Consider the following 24547-nt stretch of genomic DNA (forward strand, 5'->3'; position numbering starts at 1 on the left):
ATACTCTATTGAAATGGAAATTTTTTTAAGGTAAGGACAGTCAAGCATTGGAACCTGTTCTTCATCCTTGAAGGTTTTCAAGACCTGAATGGATAAAGCTTTGGGCAGTTCAGTCTGACCTTATAGCTGGTTGTGCTTTGAGTAGGAGGTGGACTTCTGAGGCCCCTTCAAACCTGAATCATTCTGTGCTTATCATTCCTGCTTATCACCTTATCATCCACAAGGTGACCCGCTTAGTGGATGAGGGAAAGGCTGTGGATGTCGTTACCTAGACTTTAGTAAAGCCTTTGAACTGATTGGTTCAGTACTGAACTAAAATCCAGAATCTGAATGCAATGGTAAAATCAATGGAAAAACTCCAGTGATGTTAGAATGCACTGGTCAGTCAGTTACTGGTTCTACAGTTCATGTTCTGTTGAGGGAGTCAATCCACTTTACAGCTGTTTGTTGCCAAATATATGCTTATTTTGTAAATGCTACTGCTTTTTCCTAGACAGTTTTATTTGTCAGAGAAAAAGGTTTGGTCCTAGGTCAAAAACATGTTGTAGAATAGAGGTTTCAAGAAGAACACTGCAATTTTTTGTAATTCTTTATTGAATGTAGACCATATAATATTTTTCTCTGTAACTATAATCGAACATAAACATAACTAAGGTTATGGAGATAATTGACTTCTACCTTAAATAACACAAGCTCCTCAAAAAATAAACATGTTCAAAACAGTCTTCATTCTGTACTTCAAATTATAAGTCTGAGTTACAATAATTTTAAGATCTTGGATACAATAATTACATCCTGGAAGTTCCACTATCACCATAAAGATGAGCTATAAAATGTGAAGTTATTATTTTGCACAAATATTTTCAAAGCAAAACAACTATTTTTGGAAGGGCATATCAATTCTGTTCTGTAGGAATTTAGGGTTTGAGGGGTTTTCTGCCTTATATGCTTAAGATGAGAGAAATAAATTTAATACAATGGTTATAGTATAATTTTTCTAATTAAAAGGTGACAAAGAATTATCTACATTGCTCCAACAGGCGTATTACACTACAGATGGAATGTTCCAAACAACACAGGCATAAACAGAAAGAAAGTCATTGCTATGAAAATTTAGAATTTACAAAGACCATCAACAGCATTTTACTTTTTAAATAATAAGGTTACAAAACATGAAATGCAGTTATATTGACTAGTCAAGATCAAATTATTTTATCCTCAGAAGTTTATTTTGATCTGTGTAAAACAATTAAGGTATTGATGAAAAAGTACGTCTCCTTAAAACCAAGGAAATCAATAATACAGCTAGCTTCTTTAACTTCAGTAAACTTCACTTAGGAGTTATGTTTTTGTACCAGTAGGAATAGGTGTAGCTATTAAAAATTAATTTGCAGTAGCCTGATTGTCACTCCTATGCAAAACTGATGTCATCACTGGAATCTGAGCAAAATAGGTTTTTGCCTGGATATGCTTATGTTTTATTCTTTGAATAAATGCTGCTTCATAAGCCTGAAAGGAAAAAAAATCCAAATCCCATTAAATACAATTAAAATATCTAGCAATCTACACGTTGCTTCATATTTTAGACAGCATAAATAGTGACCCTGTAATAAACTAAGCCAGATAATTTATTCATATATGATACCTAATGAATATTTTGTAGTTCTATACTGCTAACTTACGGCCCAATAATGAAAATGACTGACCATACCTTGTGAACTATTAGTCACCTTTTGAAAACAGAAGAACTTCCAGCATTTTTTATCTGTTCAAGATAAAACTTATTTATTTTCAGGTAAGAACATTTGTGCTTACTTTTGAAAATTAAAAAAGGCAATGCTTAGATATCAACATTTACAAGGTGATGACTATAAGAAATTTCCTCGATAAGAATCAGAATGATTATTTACAAATAATCATGGCAGCAAGTATTTTGCCACATTTCAGTCAGCCTTTGTGTTCAGTGGTGGTGTTTTGCTAAATTTCTAGTGATCAGTAGTAGCTCAGATGATGCAATAAATAACCAGAATATTTAGTTGAAAAAGCCCTTTGCTATCACTATAGTCATCGTTATGAATAGATGCAATTAAAGAAAGTGCTTGAGAGGCCTTTTTTTGTTTCAGTGAATGAGAAACAATCACTCAATGTATGACATTCTAACTTTGCTTCATTTTCCTTACTTCACACTCTTTTTTTTTAAAAAAAAAAAAAAAGGTTTGGCCATTACCAGTGAAGAAAGGTGACTCCTCATTATACCTGCTCCACTTCTATTTTTGTAGAGCTAAGTGAAAACACCTTATGATTTTTAGGTAGGCTTGCATACCTTACCTGTTGCTCTTCTGGCCTAATTCTCAAGTCCACTGAAGCTCTGGACCTAATCAAGTTAATGGCAGCTCTTTGACTATAACATCCAGACTTAAGAAGTTAAACTGCATAATCAAAGTCTCTGCCTGCCATAATTCTATTAACATACATTTAGGGATGCAGAGAAGCATCACTAGATTCAGACTGCCTGAACAGCCTTGCTGACTGAAAGAGACAGGGGAGTCAATACAGGAATTTCCAGCTTGAAACTGATTTTAGCTTTTAAAGGTAATGCTCACATAAACCTGTGTCTGCTTGAAGACACAGGTTGGGCACACACACAAAAAGTATCATGGATAGCAGAATTCCCTTTACTTTTAAAATTCCCTGACTGATATATTTAATCCCCAAAGCAAACCTTTCATTATGAGAGCAATTCATTTGCTCTGTCAGTTTAGTGATCACATACTCTTAAGAATTCCAAAAAGAAGAACAATGCATAACAGCTGAAGTTGCATTTGTAAAGCACACATTTTGTGTTAGAAATTGAATTAAGAACACCCTGAACAAAAGGACACCATATAACAATGACCTCAGGTCATTACTTACATAAATCAATAACTGAGAGGTGAAAGGCTTAATAATCCATTACTAATTGCAGGACAAACACAGTTCATTGAATTCTCCCACGCTTCAGAAAACTAAATACTCTACCATATGTTGTCCAGTGGAGTGAAATATTTATCAGACTACCATGTTTAGGTATGGAATTTGGGGAGAGTGGTGTTTTAATGACTTCTTTAACAAAATATTAAGCTTTTTAATTCAGAACAGCAATTATGGTTTTATTGCTTAATTGCAAACTATAAGATTACATTGTCAAGGGTATTTAAATGACATCTATGTAAGAAAATTAATTAGACAAATTTTATTATGACAACTGTTTAAATTCTAGACAAAGAGCCATTCTTTTATTTGATGAGAAATTTATAAGGCCAGAAAGTAATGAGGCCAGAGCATGTGCAAGAGCACAGGCACACAACTGTCATATGGTTAGTCTTTAATGTGTTTTTCATCCAGGTCAGCTCTTGTCTGATCTCAGCTGAGGGAGTAGCATAGGCATGGCACTGCTCTCAGTAAGCAGCATGGATAAGGCCACTTAGCTTCTTACATTTCGGGAGGGAGAATCATGGCAAGGCAGAGTTCAGGTACATGGATGCAAGTTGTACATGCCAGCTGCTCTCTGGAGTAGTGCCTGGTTTATTTAATAGTACAGGTGTAATCATTTAAATAGTCACAATGCACCAATTTAAGCATGGATGAGTGTAAGGACTAAATTTGGCCAAACATCTTTAGTCACAAGATTCTACTAAAACATAACATAAATATTGTAAAAGATTAATCCCATCAAATTTTACCTTTTGAATGTTACACAGTTTAAGATGTGCATCTGCCTCGTCTCTACTGAGAAGAATAGTGTTCCAGGGAGACCATTCATGGTGCTTATCCCATCTGACCATGACCAAATCATAGAGGTCACTGCAAGCACTGAGAGCTGACCGACAGCCCCATATGTTCTCAATCAGGTACTGCAGATCTTGAAGCTTAAATGGAAAATAAGGTTAAAAAGGAAGAAGCATGTTTCATTCTACAACAAAAGCATTGTAAGCATAAAAGAATGCAAATAAAGCTCTGAGAAAAAAACTTTTCTATGCATATGTCATATAATCACTTGGTTAAAGAATGTCTATACATATACATCTTCCCTTAGTATGGTGTGGCAATTGTTAACTATATTTTTCTTGTATCATGTCTAAAACATTACATTCTTACTTCGATTGTCTCTGCCAATGGCAATTCAAATCTTCCACTGACATTCTCATTGCTTAACTGCTCTTATAAAGCTTCTTAAATCTCATGGTTTTCCTCATACAGCATGCTTAAGCCTGTTCAGACCTTTCTGGTTAATAACCGTAATCCATTTCTGTCATAGTTCAGATGACTTCCCCATTTCATTCTGGGATTCAGAATTAATGTTATTCAACAAATGAGTTATTACACTACTAACTTACTTAAAGTTTACATATAATCAGAATAACCTAGAAAATGTGAGAAATTAGGACAAGAAAAACTTCCACCTGTGACAGACCTCAAAACACCGCCTGCTTTGCCTTCTTCCCCTCACTCTGCTGTTGACATATGGAGAGTTCATTGTGCTCATGATACTGTTGCCAAATAAGATTATAAGACCAGGTAGCTATGCTATAGTATTAACAGAATACAATATTAACAAAAAATAATAGAAGGTCTGTTTGAAAGGTTCTCCAGTACAGAAAGGCCTTTTTTAGTTTTACCTATAGTTTACTTTTTTACTTTTAACCTGTGTCTAAGGTTAATTTATTTAAATCTTAATTTGTTTCTTTTACTACTAGCCATCTGAAATCACTGCTAAATCTTGATAAACATAGCCTTTTGAATGAAAAAAAAAAAAATTGGGATGGCAGTTACCACTGAATTTTGGCAAGTTTTCCTGTCACTCTCCCTCTTCTCTGTATTAGTTCTTCTCTGTATGTCATGGAAAATTATTAGAAGATTTTTATCTACAGGAATGTGTAAACAACAGACTTTTAAATAGATTTTCCTCCAAGCTAGCCATTTGAAGACAACTTATTCCTCTAAAAAGAAATCTTGACTTAATTAATTAAATAATGGTGTTTACATGTTGTTTATGAAATTTTTGACAAAGGATGAACAAAACTATACCAATCCAGCGTTTTAGTGAAATACAGCCTCATGTATTCTCACTCATCTTGCTTCCAAAATCCAGAAGCCCATGTAAATTCTTGCCAGGGAAAATGTAAGATAAAAGCTGGGCTTAGACCCTCCACTGGTAATATACTACTGATTCCAAGAACATAGGACTTATCCTACATCTGGTCTTAAATCTGGTACTACAGGGCTTCCTTTATTAGGTTTCACTAACTGGCATCTATTTTCAGTATTTCCTCTTTTTCACAAAATTTCAAATAACTTCTGTATCTTCTTAGAAGATAGAAATTTGCAAGCAGACATAGTAGCAAGTATTACTATTTTTGTGCTAAGCTACACATCTCAGAAGTTATCTATACTGAGGCATATAAGGGTCCATGTAGAACAGATCCACAATTTTACCCTTCCTTTTTCCTAAATTACTAGGCAAAAGCTTGTTCTATGTTAAAATTTCTCAGGTTATGGGAAAGAGTTTCATTTAAGATACTACTGCACTTTCTAAAGGTAGGCATGCATTTTGCTGTGAAATTTTAGAGTTAATTCATTTCAAATTATGTTTCCCCACATTTGTTCTGTGCTCACAAGAAACAGAAGTGGCCTTCAAGTAATGTCATCTGACAGGTTGGGAGCAAGTATTATTGGGAGCAAGCATTGAATGCTCAGCAGGTGAGACAGGGAAACAAGGGTAGGCAGCAAACTGATAAAGGAGTTAAGTGTATTTGTAACTTCAAATGAATACGACATTGCCATTGGGAAGTTGCTCATCAAGAAAAATCAAAGCCATATATGTACTATCGATTGTAAAGAGTATGGCATAGTTAAACTTTCTGAAAGAATAAAAGGTAGCCTCAGGCCTTGACATATTTGCTGAACTAGTTCATTTTGATACAAAAAAGGTCTTTAGCTGCAGTAAGTGGAATTTACTGGAACTACCTTAACTCTCACCAATGGGTTTTTGCCTTTTAAAACTTATCAGCACTCATGTAAGTAGTCAACCCAAACACAGAATCAGTATGCAAGAGATCTGAAGAAAAATCTTTTATCTTATCACAAAAGTCTTGCATCTATCCACAGACAATATAATCAGAGTCAGTAATGGTACTGCACTGGACAATGAATAAAGCTGTCACAGCTGCTCCAAAAGACTTTTAATTGGGCCCAAGTAATTTCTAGATGCCCAGAGCTGTTTTCTGGATATAAGTACACAAGGGGACAGACAGTTGTTGTGAGGGGAAGGAAAAAAAAAACCAACAAACAAGTAGCTCAGAAAAAATTTAATAATTTAAGGAAATGTTAGGGGAAAACCCAAAGAAATTAGTAAGATACAAACCTCTGTTGTTTAGATATTTACAGCTCTAAAGAAAATAAGTTAATTTGGATGAAAATTACACGGTATCTAGAGCTGTTGTAGTGGTACAACCACAAATGGAACTGCAAGTGAGGGCTTTCGGTGTAAGCAGTTAAGCAGCAGTCATGTTTCAGTGCATCAATGGCCACCAGCCATTCACAAGTGATGTGATGTGAAGTGAGAGAGGTCCAGAAGATTTTGGAGGATGTTTACATATTAAGATAAACTAAGTTAGACAGAGACAAGAAACTTTTCAGCTTAAGTGAAAACCAATATAGATGAACAACATCACAAAATCCAGGTTCTTTGAGAATGTTTCTTAATACAGGCATGATAACTAAAGAATCCAAATCTTACTTTTGACAGCTGCCATGGGCAAGGTGCTGAACCACAGCATGGCTTGTTTTGATAGCAGTGGGTTATTCATGACTGGCTTTTGGTTGGTTGGTTGTTGTTTCAGACATACCAAAAATATAGTTCAAAATCTATTCTATGAATGTTGATGCTGTAGAGATTTTTATTACCGAATGTCAGAAAGTTCAAATAAATCTATGCTGTTCAGTATTTTCAATAAATAACATTTTATTACCTCAGATTTAAAACTTTCCCAGTGGATGTTGGATGTCAAATTCTTTTGCTGACAAAATAATAACTAAATGAGAATTTGCTGAAGACAGAGGCAAGAAGTGCTTTAAACTGAGTTGTACCAGTAATGATTACTAAGAAACATTAGCTACTTAGTAATATTGCAGAAGATTACAGATGATTACAGATGATGGTAAAAAATTTAGAAGATTAAAATATTTGGTGAATCCCTTTCCTAATAAACACAAAAAAGCAAAAATTCCAACTATACAGATATTCTACTGACATAGAACAGGAATGTCAAAACCTCAGTTCTTTTATTTTTTCCTTCTGAGAACACAAAACAATTTAGTTATATTACTAAAACAGTCCAAATAATGGGGTTCAAAATGTTTTACTAGCATTATGTATTGAACAATATTATAGTCACAAAAGCATTATTGTTGATTTACTGATGATGCTAATGTCTTTAAGCAACAGGATGGCCACAGCAGAACCAGAAGAATTATTTGGATCATCTGATTCTTTGACCAGTCAGCTAGACTTCTACCTTCTTTTAATGCATAGCTTGTAACCACTTTTGAAAGTACAGCTATACTTCAAGAGTTTAAGTGCTGCTTCTTTACAGTATGGAATGTCCCATATCACAGGAAGAAGTTTTTGTAGCTTTTAGCCTGTTTCTCAACCTGTCAACAGCATACACAAAATAAAAGGAAAAATTATAGTCAAAGCCATTGGTTTCCATTATTACCAGTGCTCTTTCAGACAGTACCTGAACTAAGTAAACAATTTCAGCATCATCCTGATAATCAGCTTCAGACTTTCTGAGGTTTTCTAGAATAAGTTTGTATGTCAAAAATGCATCTCGTCGCCGAGCCTCATTATCAAGTTTGCAACACAAGCGACATCTGCCAATGGTGCGGCAATTAGCAGGAACGGGAAATTCAGTAGCTGGTAAGTAATTTTCACAACTATGACAGAAATTAACATTTTTATAAAGCTTTAAGGGATCTGGTGGAACCTAAAAGATTTAAAAAAAAAAAAAAAAAAAAGTTAATTTACCACAAGTATCTTTGTATTACTTGTATTCCAACAGAGCTAGAGTTGGAATACAAGTAATATTTGCAGGAATATATTTTACATATATTCCTGCAAATATTCTAATATGTAAAAGCTTTTATTTATGCAGATTGTCAGCCATTCTGGAAAGATGGTAACACAGAGGAAACGAAACTAACTATTTTGCATTTAATTTTTCATATAGAATCTGTCCTTTATGTCAAAGATAAAACTCTGAGATTATAGGCATATGAATATTTTGGCATAAGAACATAAAATCAACAGAGCCACATGTCCAAAAACAATATAGGGGAAGACAATAAACTAAACTTGCTAATGACTTCCTCATTGCTTCATGGGTTCTCAAAAGAATATAATGTAGTCTGTGCAGAGGGCCCAAATCTGTAATTGGGTAGTCTGAGTAGTCTGATAATCCAGCTACCTATTGTGGTCATCTGCCTTTTTTTGAAAGTAGCCTGAGGATTTGGTCACTTTGACTGTCTCTTGATGAACAGCCATTTTTTTTGTGGTCTACAGAAGGCTACAAGATTCAAATATAGGTGCAGTTCAGCCTTTAACTCAACATACAGTTAACCAAAAGGTACAGAAGACAAAGATCTCCCATCTCCAGTTTCTGCTATGGCACATCTAGGTAACCCTGTTCATAAACGTAGTGTAAAATAACTGTTAGTTGGTTCTAAATCTGACTAACAGTTACTGACAGATTCTCTACTCCTGAGATACCACCAACCACTGTAAGAGGAATCCTCTTCTGACAGATGCAGAATACATGTTGCTGCCTAAAGCTGCAACATACAATAGTGAATTATATTTTTAATTGTAGTATGTAGTTGGAAAAGGAAAACAATCACACGACTTGAGAGGTGTCTATCACTCCACTTCCTTGCTAAACTTCCTCACAAAGTAGCAACTGGTTGTACAACAGAAGCTCGTAACAGTTCTTGCTTAGGTGCAAACTCATTAGACATCGCTTTGACAATGGCAATGTTGTTCCTTTCTGGATGTATGGTATGCTGCCCCTTCTCTGGTGGTAAAAAGATAATTGTCATCTCTGTTGGTTCCCCATTTGCTATCACATTTTACTGTTACCATCCCATAAAATCTACCATTTATAATTCTCAGATCTTTTATTTCATACATAGAGTTCCTGGGATCTCTCAGTGCTATCAGCCACTTGTCAGATTCTTATACCCACGTCTATGTCCCATGCTTCCTATATGACTATATAAGCTTATCTGTGTGAAGCCTGTGTACTTGCTACATTCTACTTCTCGAGGAACAACTCCAGCAATTATAAAACAAAATGTAAAATAAAAACCTTTCATTGTTTTGCATTCCCCTTCTACATCAACCTTAGTTCAATGTCCACTATGTCAGACTGCAAAATAAGAATAATACCTTAAGTATCCTAGCAACTCCAGGGTTGAACTTTGGAGTTTTAATGTACTGAAGAAATAATGTACAGATTCTTTTCCTCAGTCCTTCTAAGTTGCATTCTTTCACCTCTCTCGACATAAGATCAACTTCCCTGTCAATTAATTCCACTATTTCCTGTGTTAATTTACATTCATGTTCCTGAAAGAAAACACAAAGTAAAAGGAAAACAAACTCCACAACAAGGAAGCAAACAAACAAAATAATTCTAATGCAGATATGAAAGCAAACTATGGATTCAATACCAATCATCATTCATACCTCTGTATGTTCATGTAACAGTATGTTCATAGAAGAACCCTGTAGCATCTTAGGAAAACAATCTTCAAGAAAATCAACGTAAACTACAAAGCTGAGAACACTAACAGATTCTACTTTAAGGGACCTGATTATATAAAAAATCTGTGAGGCACTGTAAACCTAGAGGCATTAAAAAATGCTAAACAGAGGCACAAAATGTATGCAAAATTTGCAGTCTCCAAAAGCCCCAAGAACTACCTCTGTAAGAAGCGTCCTTTGGCTATGCAATGGGAGCTGTAATGTCTATACAAAGTAGATGGTTAAAAAAAAACCCAAACATATAAAAAAAACCCACCACATGAAAGGCAGAAGGGGCTTTATGAGTATGCTTGGAAATCAATCAATAGTTCAAATGTTTAGGAGGAGATTTTTCAGAGTCAGATAAAAGGTAAATGAGTTCAATGTTTTCTCACCTAAAATAATGCACTATATTACAGGAATTCTCAAATTTGTTCGCTACAGTAATATCAACTTGTATCAAGACAGGTAGGAGTTCATAAACCAGCAGTGCTCCCAATGCTATATTGGCTTTAGATCAAATTCTGGTACTACCAAAGTAAACAGCAAGATGTTTATTTAATAAGACCAGGAAGCAGCATTCTATAGTTTGGCATCAACAGTATCATCCTGAAAGCACCATGAAACTCATATTATTATTTTGTACATGCATAAATAAATAAATAAAACAAATATGAAATACTACAAGAAATGCAACTTCTAATTTACTAGGAACACTGGCAGCAGCAATGAGAGTAGGGACTGAGAAGCAAAGTAAAAAATTATTAAAAGTGAGTATTTGCTACCCATAAAACTGGTAACTCAAACCAACAGAGAGATAAGGTTCTAAACAGACATTTCAAAGAACTGAGAAGGAGAAATAGTAATAGCCACTTAAATCTCTGCCAAGGTTTTCATCAAGATGTTATGTATTCTTTATTAGTATACAAAAAAAGTCTAAATCCATGGAGTTAAAATTCTAACACAACTTGAAGAAAAATGTGCCCATCACAAAGTGAAATATGAATTCAGAGTATATCTAACTAGAATGTAAATTACACTCTTGTGCCAGGTGGTATATTAGGCTTTCTCTTGCTGCCAGCTGATCATCCTGGCACCCGTCTGCCAGGACTGCTTATGTGTCAACATAATTAAGTGACTGTATCTTTAGGAAGTACAGCTTCGAACTAAACATAAATAGAAAAATAAAACATACCTTCACTGTACGTCTGAGTGTTAACAGCACATCTATTCTCTCATCTTTTGGGATGTCGTTCATGCTAATGCTGCGGCAGATTTCAAATAGTTCTCTGGCATGGAGTGTGTACTGTGTATCCATTTCAGTGATTTTTCCATCATATGCTTTCCATCTCTTAGGTTGTGCACACTTCAGAAACAATTTGTATAACTCTGAGCTATTATAATCTGATCACCAGCTGAACAAGTGCATTATATTACATCAAGTTTCATCAGAGCAAATAGGGACTTAACATTAATGCTTGACTAATACAAAAGGCTAATTCTATTGTCAATATTTATACAGTACCTTTTCCACCAGAGCAAGTATTCAATTGCACACTTTGTTTAAAGTTGCAGGACATGAAAATTTTGACTTATGGTATATTAAAAGTAAATAATATTCTCCTACAGGGATATGCTCTACTTCTTTAAAGTGAATTTACTGACAGTAGTGTTAGAATACATTTGCTCTGTATTTAATCTTGTAGTAATAAATCCCTCTAAACTATCAGTAAAAATCAATGGGACTGTTGACTGTGTAAAGACTGCAAATTTAAGGCCTCAGAGTCTACTGCAGTACAAAATATCTCCAGGGAACTGTTCTATTTGTGCTAGTTATACAGATGGATAGAAGGCATAGACTTTGTTAAAGCTGACTAAGGCAAAGTATGAATTTACAGCTTATTGGATAATTCACCTAGCTTCTTGTTTGCTAACTTAGCCACATACCATATGCCTACTACTTCAACTGTCTCTCTGCACATCTTTAACTTTTATACACACTGAGAAAGTACATGGTGTCAGCTGCCCCACTCGGTTCAAAAAGTCCAACCATTCTTCTCCTTCAAGAGGGCTGGGTTTGGCTGCCAATCACACTGTTACATAGGGAGGCAGGTATCCAAATAGAAAGATACTCATTCTGTGTATTAATTGTTCTCTTTCACTGTATTTGCATCTTGAGTGTTCACAAGCACTTGTGAACTTTGCAGTCTCAGTGTGAGTTAACTACAGCAACACTTCATGCAGCATTCACATGCCTAGTATTTTTCTGGATATGACTCCAGCATTGACGTAATCATTATTTTGACCGAATATACAGACTTGCTATGGTGATAAGTCATAAAAATACCAAGAATATTAGATAGTTAGAACAGATATGATTAGTCACTACCACAATCAAAATAGAGCACTCCTCACTTTTAAATAAATAAATTGCAAAGTTAAGCAAGCAAAAGAAGGACAAAATAATTGAAAAAAAGGATTTAACACTGAATAACTGACATTTAATTATATTATCAGTGGGGGTGGAACTCTAATTAAAGGAGGAATTACTAATCAGAGGTCACAGTTGAGAGCCAAAACTGATTAAGAAATGCAATATCAAAACAAGACATTAGAAAAAATAAAACTCTTAATTCCTCAGTGAAATCTTTGAACTTCTGCAAAATTAGAGAGGTGATTTTCTCTCTCTGTCATGAAAATGGAGCATTCTGCTATAACTTCATGACTTTGTTTCACTGTCTTTGTATGGCACTAGAAATTCTAAAAAAACAGAACAAAAAAAAAAAAAAAAAAAAAACCCACCAATTTAGAAAGTGTGACACCCTCCTTTGTATGGTAGACTGTACCTACATTTGATTCTCTTCAGTGAAATCACTTTTATGATAAGACAGAAAGGTCATTTGCTTATGTGAGGGAGAATCAATGGACAGAGTTTACCCTAGGAAATGGTTATTAAAACTAGGTTCTTCTGATAAATTTGCAACAAACCATATATGACCTAGCAGTCTTGGTATTCCACTCTGCAAATGACCGTTAATACAGTCAAACTATATTATGATAACGTCTAAATTATTCAAAGCAAGACATCGTATCTGTAACTTCTGTATTTTATATTACAACCTTATCATAACTGGGTATTATATAAAATAAAATAAATTAGAAATTAAGCAGCTTTTTAGTGAAGAAAAAAAAAAAAAAAAAAAAAAACAATATAAAGATTTCCAGTATTTCAGAAAGAATCACAAGCTTTCTGATTTCAGGACTAGTTTCATATATTCAGGATTAATGCAAGAAAACTAAAACTTCAAGGGTTTTTGCCAGCTTTTTCCTGCGTTTTAGTCTGCTGGCAGTGCTGTGGAATTTACAATAATCCTGTTATCTGTATTACTTCAGAGAGCAACTACTACAACTGCACTCTGCTGCCAATGCATGAAAGCAAAGAAAAGCACCTGAGGAGAGAAACACACCACCACAGACATAGAGAGAAAAAGGTAAGAAAAGTTAAAAAAATCCATAGGATAGGGGCAGAAATAGCACAAAGTATGAAAGGTATGAACTGAGTGATAGTTAATAACTACACAAAATCCTTTAAAAAAATATTATTGCTGTATAAAAGCTTAATCAAGTAGTTCCTCTTCAAAATACAAATGCTGAAGAAGAATGAGTTCAGCATAAAAAAAGTACCCCCCAGAATGTAGCATACATACAACCAGTAGCAATCACTGTAAAAGCACACATGCATGAGGAGGAATATGCTTTAAGTAGCAAAGAAGGGAACGAAGGTTTCCATGGAGAAGCAAGTTTCATATCACATTGGCTATTGAAGCAAAGTGAAATGCTTGCAGTATTCAGATGTGAAAGGTGTTATTCCAACTTTAACTGGCAAGTGTCCAGATTAACATTATCAGCTAAAAGTTCAAGAAATACTTGAATAAGCTATAATCTAGCACTCCAACAATAAATTTCATACTACAGTTTAAAGTATTGCATTGTTATAGTCATAACAAACCATTTGAGATTTCCAAAAATACATTTATTTTTTAAGAAATGCAGAAATGGTTATTTTCTTTACCTCTAAGTTAGGCTGCTATCTATGTGAACAATTTAGTACAACGCTCAAAATCCTATAGTGGACATGATAAAAAAACATGAAAAGAAAAAGTTGCACTAGTTCAGAAGCTCACTAGATTTTCAAATTAAAAAGAAACTAGTCTCTTTAATGAAAAACATAATTCAAACATTTAAAATATGTATAAATAAATTAGTAGTAAGGTGCTGCAGAAAAATGTCTACTATTTGGAAAAAGAGAGCATCTCTTGTCTCTCCTGTGTCTCCTGAATCTCCAAACATCAATTGTCTCTAAGAATTCTGGTAGTGAAGAATATTTTGCCTCTGATTCCTAAAGGTAAGAAAACTGTATAACTTGTGATAATATATACTGGAAGTAATCTATATAGGTTAGGACAGTGAAAAGCAGTCCTTAAAGGAAAAATAAAGATAGAGACTCAGTTAAGAGATAAATATATTTACTTTCACTGTTCCAGGATTCTTTTTCTAAGAAGATAACAGAACAGACTGTAAATAGCAAAAGCAAACATTTAACATGATTCGAGGTTTTGATATCATTCCAAAATATGTAGTTTTATGGGTTTTTTTCACTCTTGAAAGCAGTAACATCACAGCAATAAACCTGGTAATACTGCCACCAACATTTCAGATAAGTAATTTGTTCGTAATGAAGAAAGGTAGTAGATTTTATCAAATCACTTTTTACAGCCCAGTTCCCAAACATCAGTAACAAAAAGAATGAAAAAAAGTCTCTTTTGGCCGAAACAGACATTTTTACTTTTTGAGCACTAAATAGTCAAAATTTAAAAAAAAAAAAAAAAAAAAAAAAAAAAAAAAAAAAAAAATGTTTCATAGTTATGTCACATACTATGAAAACAGCCAGAAAATGAACTGTTTCTTTTTTCTGAGGGGGTGGACTGCTGGGACACCTACCTAAAAAGGTCTTTTTTGTATTTTACATCAAGGTGCCATTGTATCTAACGCCATCCTAAATCATCTTTGTGTATGAATGCTCATCTTTGTTTTATAGATGAAAGCCTGAAGAACACTTGTGTTAAATTTCATCCTCAAAATTATTCAAGAATAAAATCTCAAGTTCTAATGCAACTGAAACTAGTGAATTAATAACTGAGTTCAATATGATGTAAGATTCAGTCAGAGCTCTTCTGGGTTTCTATCTTGTACATGAAAGCAGAGTAAATGCTTTCTTTAAAGACAGACATATGATGACCAGGCCTGTGCTCAATGGGGAAACAAATAACAAATCTAGTTTCTGAAGGATAATATTTCTCAGGGAAGAAGAAAGAATCAATTGATCTATTCTGGAGGGTTAAAGTTTAACTTTGCAAATACTTGCTTAAACACTTGCATTTACCTTTAAATGAAATAGCAAACTTTTCACTATAGAGAACAATGAACAGAACATACCAGAGGGAAAATCACTTAGTCATTAGTTTTGATTAGTGAAACTGAGTGTTTTTGAAAGAGAAGCTAATAAGCAGATTTTTAAAGTTTCAAAACCAGATTAGGAAAGAGCATAGTTTCATGCATGAATTCCTACATCATTGCAATGAACACAATACAAAATATAGAATGGTATGCAATATCCTAATGCTTTATAACCTCAGATAACCATTCTGAATTGTGAGAATTTGAGCCTTTAACGTTGTTGAGTGCCATCAGAATCACATTCTTTATGCAGAATTGTTAAATAATACAAAATTCATCTACTCAGTTCTATTGTTTTATATTATATATACACACCTGAGATTTACCATAGACATAGGTAGTTAACAGTCTTAGTGATGCAAGGTTAGTCCTTCAATCACAGGGCTAAGAAATTCTCAGCTTGGAAAAGTAAATGTACTGAACTGTACTGACATGAACAACGAGATAATCTGGATATTTATAACATTAGCATTCACAGGATTAACAAAGTTACAAAAGTTACTCTGATATTCTTTATGTTCAGCTTAAATTACATCACTGACCTTATTCAGAAAGTGCAGTATTGCTCTTTGTTGATTCTCCTCATCTGCATTTAGTTTGTGTCTCCCAATGGCAGCAATCAGCTGTGCCTCTTTTTCCAGAAGTCCACAAAATGCTGCCTTTCTTTCAGCTCCAGTAAGAGTTGTATTAATCCATTCGGTCTCCTCCCGCCTCCATACTACAGATACAAACATTTTGGGTATTTTTACAAGATGTTTTCCAGTGAAACTTCTGCTTTCATATTTAAGAAATAACTAATTTTCAATATTCGTTAAAAGCCAGTTTCTGTGTTAGGGAACTGATCATTAGGATTAAAATCATAGTTTTAATACATGCAAAATGGCCCAGAAATGAATGCAAATTATACAGATGTTCAGTGAGAGCATGTGTGTGTACCACCATTTCAAACTGCCAATTCATACTACAAACTCAAAGATGGGTTAGGATAAAAAGGAGCTCTATGTGAAAAAAAAGCGTTTAGCTCCTGTGGAAACATGCGATGAAATGGATTTCTTCACGATTTTGCATCTAAAATAACGGTTTCAGACTCAAACAGCTCCAAAAGGTATGAGCAATAGGAACTTTTCAAACAATTGCTCATCATAGTCACAAGAGATACCATGGAGATCTTCTCAACAGATTAAGGACAGCATCTTACTATAGTACCACTACTATTTAGTGCTGACAATATTACTGCTTCTCCCTGCGTAAATCAGTAAAACCTAAAGAAGTTTGAAGTCCTCCAAAACTGAGATAAAACTTGACTGACAGTCACGTTTAGCACTCCAGGTCTTACTAAATATTTGGGTGGTATCTTTTGCCATCTAAGGCAGAAGGATGCACATTAATAATTAGACAGATGTTGCTTTACTCTCCCTTTCCTCTTCTGCAGCAGAACCCTTCAAATGGAAGTGGCATGCAAACCACAAGATAATAATAACAGCAACAGGTGAATCAGTATACACCGTCTAAGAATCTGGCCTTCTGACTCTTAGGGTCAAATCACAAAAACACAGGTACATGCCGCCCTTACAAGTTAGACTACTTAATGACAGAAACATACAGATGTGTTTCTATCAGGGTTTATTTTGTAGTCTTCATATTTTTACTGTAAGTACTAGTACACATACTATATGCCCTTACAGAAATCTGTTAGCAAAATCAAACTGTGTTACCGAATCCTTTGCATACACTGTAACAATTCTTGGCTTTTCTGAAGAGTCTGTTCCATTTCAAATATATCTGGAGTTTTGCAGGGAATTTTATAAAATACAACACTTCAACATTCCTGAATAATCTCCCAAAGTGTTGTTATTGCTCCAGAACAGTTATGCAAAAGGAAAATCCAATGTAAAAAACAATCCAGTAAGTGATGTACACCTACTGAAAAAGTCTGTAACATCCTGTATCAGGTAAGATTAGAGGCAGGAGGAGAGAAAGGAGGAAGGTTTATTTTCTGCATGTTTTCCATTTAAAAACATTTAAAGTCATTTCCTTAAGGCTCTCCAAGATTTGGTATTAATATGACAGCTGTTTGACAAGTTCTTAGTACCCAGAGATATATTTTTAAATAAAGCCATTTCAGCAAACAAAAGCACTGTATAGAATTAATTTTCATGAAGCTTTATATGCCTGAAGGGGGCAGCAATTTCAAAGGTAGAGCTAATAAATACAGTAGGCAATTTTGTACTTACAGAAATGAAGATGCTGTCAGTTATCATCAATACTCACCTCCTGATTCACCATGTACATGCAATCAAGTTAAAAACATTTCTCTTAGATCATGTTTTACAGATATTTTACTCATTATTTTTATTTCCTTTTTTATAAAACAAAGAAGTTCATGCTTTTTAAATAAATAATGAAGGTCTCTATATGCAGACACACTGAATATATAGATAGATCTCTTTTACACCATACAGTCAACAGGCAAGTTTTTGTACCAACAGGAATTACATGTACTGGTTGACCCTGTAATAGTATCCCCCTGTTGTGATCAGGAGCAATAACCTTCACATATCTCTAGAGGACAAGTCTCATTCTATTACTGTCACAATGATTTAGCTTGTATAGACTGTTGACACTACAAGAATGTAAAAGTAGTTTCAGATGCAGGTAGAAAAAACCACAACTTCCTAGAACCACTAAGCTCTATTAAAATAAACAGCATGACTACAAGTCTCCATGTAGAGAAGCAACTCAACACCAGTAAACAAAACACAAACCAAAAAGACTGATAGCAGACCATTAATTTTAACAAAATGTTAAGAACAACTTTCACATACTGGGGTTTGTTCTGTTACAGTTTTGAAGTGGCACATGCTTTTTCAGGTTGCCTAGATGTTAAATTCCTGAACATGCAAAGCTGAAAGTTTCGTGAATCCGATGACATTAAATTAAGCAAAAAAGACATGTAAATAACCACAAATTTTAAATCTGAAAATATTGGGAATATCAGCACTCATTCACAGCTTTGTCTGCTTTGTTATTTCTATTGCAAATAAGAGTCATTACACTTAATAAAAAAAGAAAAAATAAGTGGATCATACATTTGATAGCACATTAGCTAGGAAGCAGTTTTTTAAAGAAAATACTGCAGGAAATCAGATACCAAATAATAGCACTTGCCATAAGTAGGGAAGAAAAAACTGTTACTTGAGTACCTTGGCTTTTGATTACCTAGTAAGACAACTTCAACAGGGCTTGACTCTTGTGGAGTGAAAAGCTAACCACCTATGAATAAAAATGGGGTAGGAAAAACAACCCCTAACAAACCACAAACGTCATGAAGATACCATTTACAGAATTCTAAAGTTTAAGAGCAGTAATATTTTTTACATTTGCCACAAACAGTAATATTTGTAAGTCATTTATACATTCAGACAAACTATGTCACACAAAGTATGAGAGCATTAAAAGATTAGGGTATAACTTGGGAATTCTTGAATCATGATCCTAAGATCTATTAATAACACACACTACCAAATTTATGCTCAGTTTATCATGGAAGAAATAGCTGGAATAGTTTAAGGTAGGTCATGTGGCTTTGTAATAAAGCAGGTAATCCATTAGGCCAGTTCTGCTATAGGGACAGTAATGTCCAAACTGACAAAAAGTTATACCATAAGCAAGCACTGTAGCCTTGGATAACATATGAGTTGCTACGAGCTACAATGCAAGCATCTTGTTTGAAAGGAGACATTTAAAAAAGAACTCTTGCAATGACATTATATGCTGGTACAAGTCCACTGCTTTCTATTACTTTGTTTTTCCAAAAGGACATTTTCTAGGTTTTTGTTACATTTGCAACATTATTCTCCTTTAAGTTATGTCAAATATCTGTACTATTCACCTTATTTTTCCAGGGAAGTTTAGAGATACTTGCCTATATTAGACAACATCCACTCCAACAGGAAAAGTAAGTCTTTCAAGACACCTTGTAGGATACCTAACAGATTTTAAAATTTCGACCACAGTGTTTTGTGAAACATGGAATAAATTAGAGCAAAGAAAAATCAGAAGGAGAAGAAGACTAGGACAAAAGGAATAATCTTACTCATGTACTGTAAAATTCTGGCCAAAAATTTAATCCGTTATAAAGAAATGTCTATCTTAAATGACGAAAGATGGATCTTAGTAGTAATTTCTTCATGGTATTATTTTCAGCATCCTAAATGTAGAGTAAAAGATAAAAGGAAGTCTGATCAAAAAAACCAGTTCCTATTCCTCTAGCCTGCCTGAACACTAGAGACGAATGGAAAAAAAAATCCCTCACAAAACCCCCTGCCAAACAGCACTATTCTACAAGCAGATTATTTCCTAAAAAGGTGTGACAGTTTTGGCTGGGATGGAGTTAATTTTCTTCACAGTAGCTTCTGTAGTGCTGTGTTCTGGATTTGTGATGAAAACAGTGTTGATAACATAGGGATGTTTTAGTTATTGCTAAACAGTGCTTACACAGTGTCAAGGCCTTTTCTGCTTCCAGAAATATATGAAAGACAAATAATTCTTTAAAAATGAAAGAAATTCCATGTAAGTCAAAAAAAATCAAGGAAGTAGCTATAAAAACATGTCAAAACCAGAAGAGTTTGTTTTAAACAAACTGTACTGCTGATTTAAGAGTATCCCTTTAAGAAAAAACTTACATTCTAAAGCATGGTACAGTAGCTCAAAGTCTTCTCTTGTTTTAGGGTTCAGTCTTCGTTCCTGTTCCTTTCTCAGTTTTTCATCTTTCTCTTTTTTTCTCCGTACCTCTTCTTGTGCTTCCCATACCAGCCTTAACCTTTTTTCTTCCCTCAGATTTTGTACTACATTTATAGCATGCCAACGACGGAAATACGTCTGTAATACTATTACCTATATGTGATATAATACCAAAGAATCATGAATTCATAACAATACAGAATAGGGTTTTTTTCTTAACAGTTATCTTTTCTAGCACATTTTTTAAGACTTATCTGGTACTCAAACTAATTTAAATGTCACAAAACCAGTCAGTACTGTTAGTACTGTACATTCAGTACTGTACTGTTAGTCTAAACAATAGTATGCTTACTTATTCAGGTAACTGCAGGAGTTAATCAGTGAGTACAGTGGAGAAAGTAGGTTCAAGTAATAAAGATAACGTATAAACTGCAATTTGCAATTACTTTTTTTTTTTTTCCTTTTTCAAATCTCTCCTTAAAAAACACCTTTTGTCATGTATTGTTTTTATTGTTTTCAGCCTTGTGGGAAGAGGTTCTCATTTTACTATCCATTTATATAGTGTCTAGGTTCCCAATCCCATTTGCAAAATTTCTTTTAAATTTCTCAGTACAAAAATCAACACACATCCACACAAAATCAACTGCATTTTATTTGTAAACAAATAATGAAAGTGAAATTACCAATGCTGTTATGACTAAACTTAAAAAAACAAATTTAAAAATCCACCTTCCAAAGCCGTGGCCATTAAAGACTAGGGAAATGTCTATACTAAGCTACGGGTGCACAATGCACAAGCCTGAGCTTCTGCCAGCTGAGTTAGCACTTGCACCACAAGCAGTTTAGCCAGGTCGATACCATGAGCTAATAAGCATTGTTCAGCATCGAAGGCTATCAAATACAAACCCACACTAATACAGTTATACTGTCTCGAGAGATATCTTAACCTAACATTTCTCTTGAATACGTCTTCAGCTACACTGCATTGTGCAAATCCATTCACTTGAACCAACACCAAGCTGATGTCTCTCTACTGTGCATTATAGATTACCTGCAGATACATTACGGATTTCAGTAAGTGGCAGTAATGATCAGAGTAAAACATATTGGCAGGCCTGAGGAAATGGCTACCTATTTGGGTTTCACTTCTACAAGACCCTTATTGCCATCAGCTCATGCTGACCAAGTAAGTTCTTACAGAAGACTTCTACCCAGAATAATATCAACCATGTCAATACAATTATCCTCGGACACTTGGGGAACAACTGTCTCTCCATTTAATTACATTCAAACTACTTTAAGTAATCAAATTAATAACTAGACCATTTACAAAGCAGTAAATGATGCTGGGTGTACTTAGGTGTGCAGTCACTGAATACATGGTTTTCAAAAAGCAATTTGGAACATCTAAATGGCGTCTTCTGTACAATGACTATACAGAATCTGTCATCAGAATCGCCTGCATGAGACGACTCAGTGCACCAAAGAACTCCACAGGCCTGTTGTATGTGTTTGAACAGTCACGTTCTACCTTAATGGCAAAGGAGGAGCTTGAACACAATCCAGAACAGAGCAGTATGCCAAAGGTAACCTATCAGGCCTGTTAAAAAACCAAACAAAGCCAAAACCCACAAAACCCATAAGCTGAATTCATGTCTCCTAAATCTTACCCATTTGAGGCCATATATTAAGCATGTAGAATCACAGAATCAGAATAGTTTGGGTTGGAAGGGACCTTTAAAGATGATCTAGTCCAACCCCTCTGCAATGAGCTGGGACAACTAGAGTGGGTTGCTGAGCCCTGTCCAACCTGACCTTGAATGTTTCCAGGGATGGGGCATCTACCATGTCTCTGGGCAACCTGTTACAGTGTTTTACCACCATGTCCTAGTTCAGCTAGGATAGGGTTCAGTTTTCCCAGCAGGAGGAAGGGATCTCCAGCTGGGTTATTCATACCATGCTGTCAGGTCCATCGTGGCAGGCGGGAACTTTTTCCTTTGTGGCTCTGGTTGTGAGGAGCATTGTGAGCGAGCTGTCTGTAACCATTGCAGTATTTCTCTGTATATCTTTTGTCTTGTTCACTGTTATTGCTGTTTATTGTTGTTATCATTGCTACTGTTGTTGTTCAGATTTCTTATTACACTGTTGTATTAAATTTCTTCTTATTTTAACCCGGGGTTTGTGCCTCACTTCCATCCTGACTGGCTGAGGGTGGAGGAAGGACAACGGCAACATGGTCTCCGGTGTCCGCAGGGCTTAAAACCATCACACACCATCATCATTAAAAGTTTCTTCCTTATATATACTCTGTACCTTAGGTCTTTCTAAAGAGGTCTTGAGAATGCCATAGGGACAAGCCTATTTTAATCCCTAATGCTCTATATGGAATCTTAACTGTCACTGTAAGTCAGAAATAAGTAAAATCACAATTATTAGCGTTTAAAAAACCACAAGGTCTCAAAAGTCATTAAAAACACTAATATTGTAAGTGAGCAGACACACGTTTCCCCCATATCTGAAAGATTACAAAAGGTGAAGGTTAAGCAGACATTTTGCAGCGCACTGTTAAATTCACTCTTTGAACACTCTGAACACTTATTAAATATTTAGATAACCTTTGTAATACTTAATTTAGATGAGAACTTACTGCTTCAAGTCTACGTTCATGGTATTCTTTGGCTGTAAGATACTTCCCAGGATTTATTAGCTTGTCAGTCATGTTTGACACATACAGGCCAACTTTAGCCATCTGTGTTGATGTTGTATTTTTTGTTTGTTGTGTCTTATTTATTTCAAAAGCCGTCTGAGGAAAAAATGCATGTCAGATTATAACAACATATAATGAGATGATTTTTTTTCTTCATTACAGTAAGTGGCAAAATTGGCTATTTATAACAAAAATCACAAGATTAATGATATTCATCCACTAAATACTTTCAGTTGCACACTTATCACTGATCTACTTCCTCATTCCTATGGGAAATAACTGTGTCAACATTCTATTTTGTTTGGCAAAAACAGCATTCTAAAAACATACTACAAAGCCATTACCTGTGTTTCCCTACAGAATAGCTGAATTCCTTTGTCAGGTTGCTTTTTGCGTATCGTTTGTGATCCTGCATTATGAAATTCAACTCCTGTTATCCTGTTCTTAAATCCACCCAGAAATGGTTTACAATAGGTAGGTCTTTCAATTTTAACAACCACATCTTGGAATGAATCAGAATCTGTTAAAATGGAAATTCCAGGATATTGTTCCTTTTAGTAACAGATTGAGAGTAGAGTATGATTATACATGATACTCATATAAAACCAGCACTTACCTCTTTGTACTCTGACAGTTATGACATCAGGCATGTGGTAATCCTGTTGAACTGCTTTCCCAGGAAAATATTTCTGATCAAGACATAACTTCTCAGACTGGATAGTTTCATCAAAGTCAGCCCTAATCTTCCTAAGAGCTTCATCATCCCCAATCATACTTCCTAAAAATAAAATCAAAATTAATTCCTATATGCCTCTCAAACAAATAAATAACATAACTCAAGTTAACCCTGAGATGATTTTATTGAAACACTGCAACACAGAATAATCATAGATTTTTGAGCTGGAAAGACAGTCTACTTGAAAGCTGAAACACTTTTTAAAGAGCTATCTAACATAATACTGTCACCACATAAAAAGTCATTCATACCACAACCTACTAAACCTGCTCCAGTTTAGACCAAATATACAGCAGCTGAATCACTGATGTCTTTCATACAATACTAGACATGCTGTTTATTCAAAGACTATATTCTGAACCAGATCTTCTTAACTCAAAGCTCCAGAAACTACTTGGTTTTGATTTAGAGATAAGAGTCTATCTGGCTTTGGTACAGGGCCCTTCCCAGGAAGTGATCACCGGCTACTGAGAATGAGAGCATCTGAAGGCAGCCCGGCCAAGAGGAAGGTGGTCAGCAGGTCCATACTCCAAAGGATGACTCACTGTGCTTGCCTGCTGAACGGGATGTGCTACTGTCTGAAGACCAAAGAAACGGGGCACTGAATTCTGAAGAGAATGTAACACAGACACCCAGAATGGAGAGGAACAAATGCAGGAAATGACAGAGTGTTTCAGGGACTGCTGGAGAAAGGCATGAAGAATGGAAAGGTGGCAGGTGACAGGGGAATCTAAGAGATGCAAAATAGTAAGGTGATTGCTGTGGTCTAGTCTAAACTGTTAGTAGCCCATGTACTCATGAATTATGCACTGCTGTTTTTCAAATGTGTGTACAAAAGACATACATATTCATGTTTCTGAAAATGAAGACCACTATAAAATGCTGTATTAGTCCATAAATTGCTACTGCATTTTGAGATAAAGAATACCTTCTTCACCTTTTCGAGCATGTTTTATATAAGAATTTTAAAAGACGCTTCAAGACCAAAAAACATGAACTGGGGGGG

General features: G+C 34.9%; 1 protein-coding gene across 2 annotated transcripts; it reads right to left on the reverse strand.

Moving 5' to 3' along the window:
* Nucleotides 1-594: 594 nt before the first annotated feature.
* Nucleotides 595-23579, reverse strand: IQUB (IQ motif and ubiquitin domain containing). Of its 2 annotated transcripts, XM_026868665.1 has the most exons (10): nt 23422-23579; nt 23150-23325; nt 22746-22901; nt 20041-20251; nt 15898-16073; nt 11034-11204; nt 9485-9661; nt 7779-8027; nt 3723-3908; nt 595-1509 (listed from the first exon to the last, which is right to left on the reverse strand). In XM_026868665.1, exons 1-10 carry the CDS (start codon nt 23576-23578, stop codon nt 1384-1386), a joined length of 1785 nt encoding a protein of 594 aa, XP_026724466.1. In that variant the 5' UTR covers nt 23579; the 3' UTR covers nt 595-1383. The 2 variants fall into 2 exon arrangements, with proteins under 2 accessions (XP_026724466.1, XP_026724467.1); XM_026868666.1 differs by lacking the exon at nt 9485-9661.
* Between the last annotated feature and the right edge of the window lie 968 nt (nt 23580-24547).

This window comes from Athene cunicularia (assembly GCF_003259725.1).
Source record: "Athene cunicularia isolate RWA chromosome 1 unlocalized genomic scaffold, athCun1 chr1_part2, whole genome shotgun sequence".
Classification (NCBI taxonomy): domain Eukaryota; kingdom Metazoa; phylum Chordata; class Aves; order Strigiformes; family Strigidae; genus Athene; species Athene cunicularia.

What these genes read in the sequence shown, in the direction of transcription:
- IQUB (XM_026868665.1), bottom strand. Translation starts at nt 23,578, where the DNA reads ATGATTGGGGATGATGAAGCTCTTAGGAAGATTAGGGCTGACTTTGAT. An exon ending in CACTCAGACGTACAGTGAAG is followed by an intron (nt 9,662 to 11,033) that starts GTATGTTTTATT and finishes GTTTTCTTTCAG; the next exon opens with GAACATGAATGTAAATTAAC. An exon ending in AACTGTGTAACATTCAAAAG is followed by an intron (nt 1,510 to 3,722) that starts GTAAAATTTGAT and finishes TTTTCCTTTCAG; the next exon opens with GCTTATGAAGCAGCATTTAT.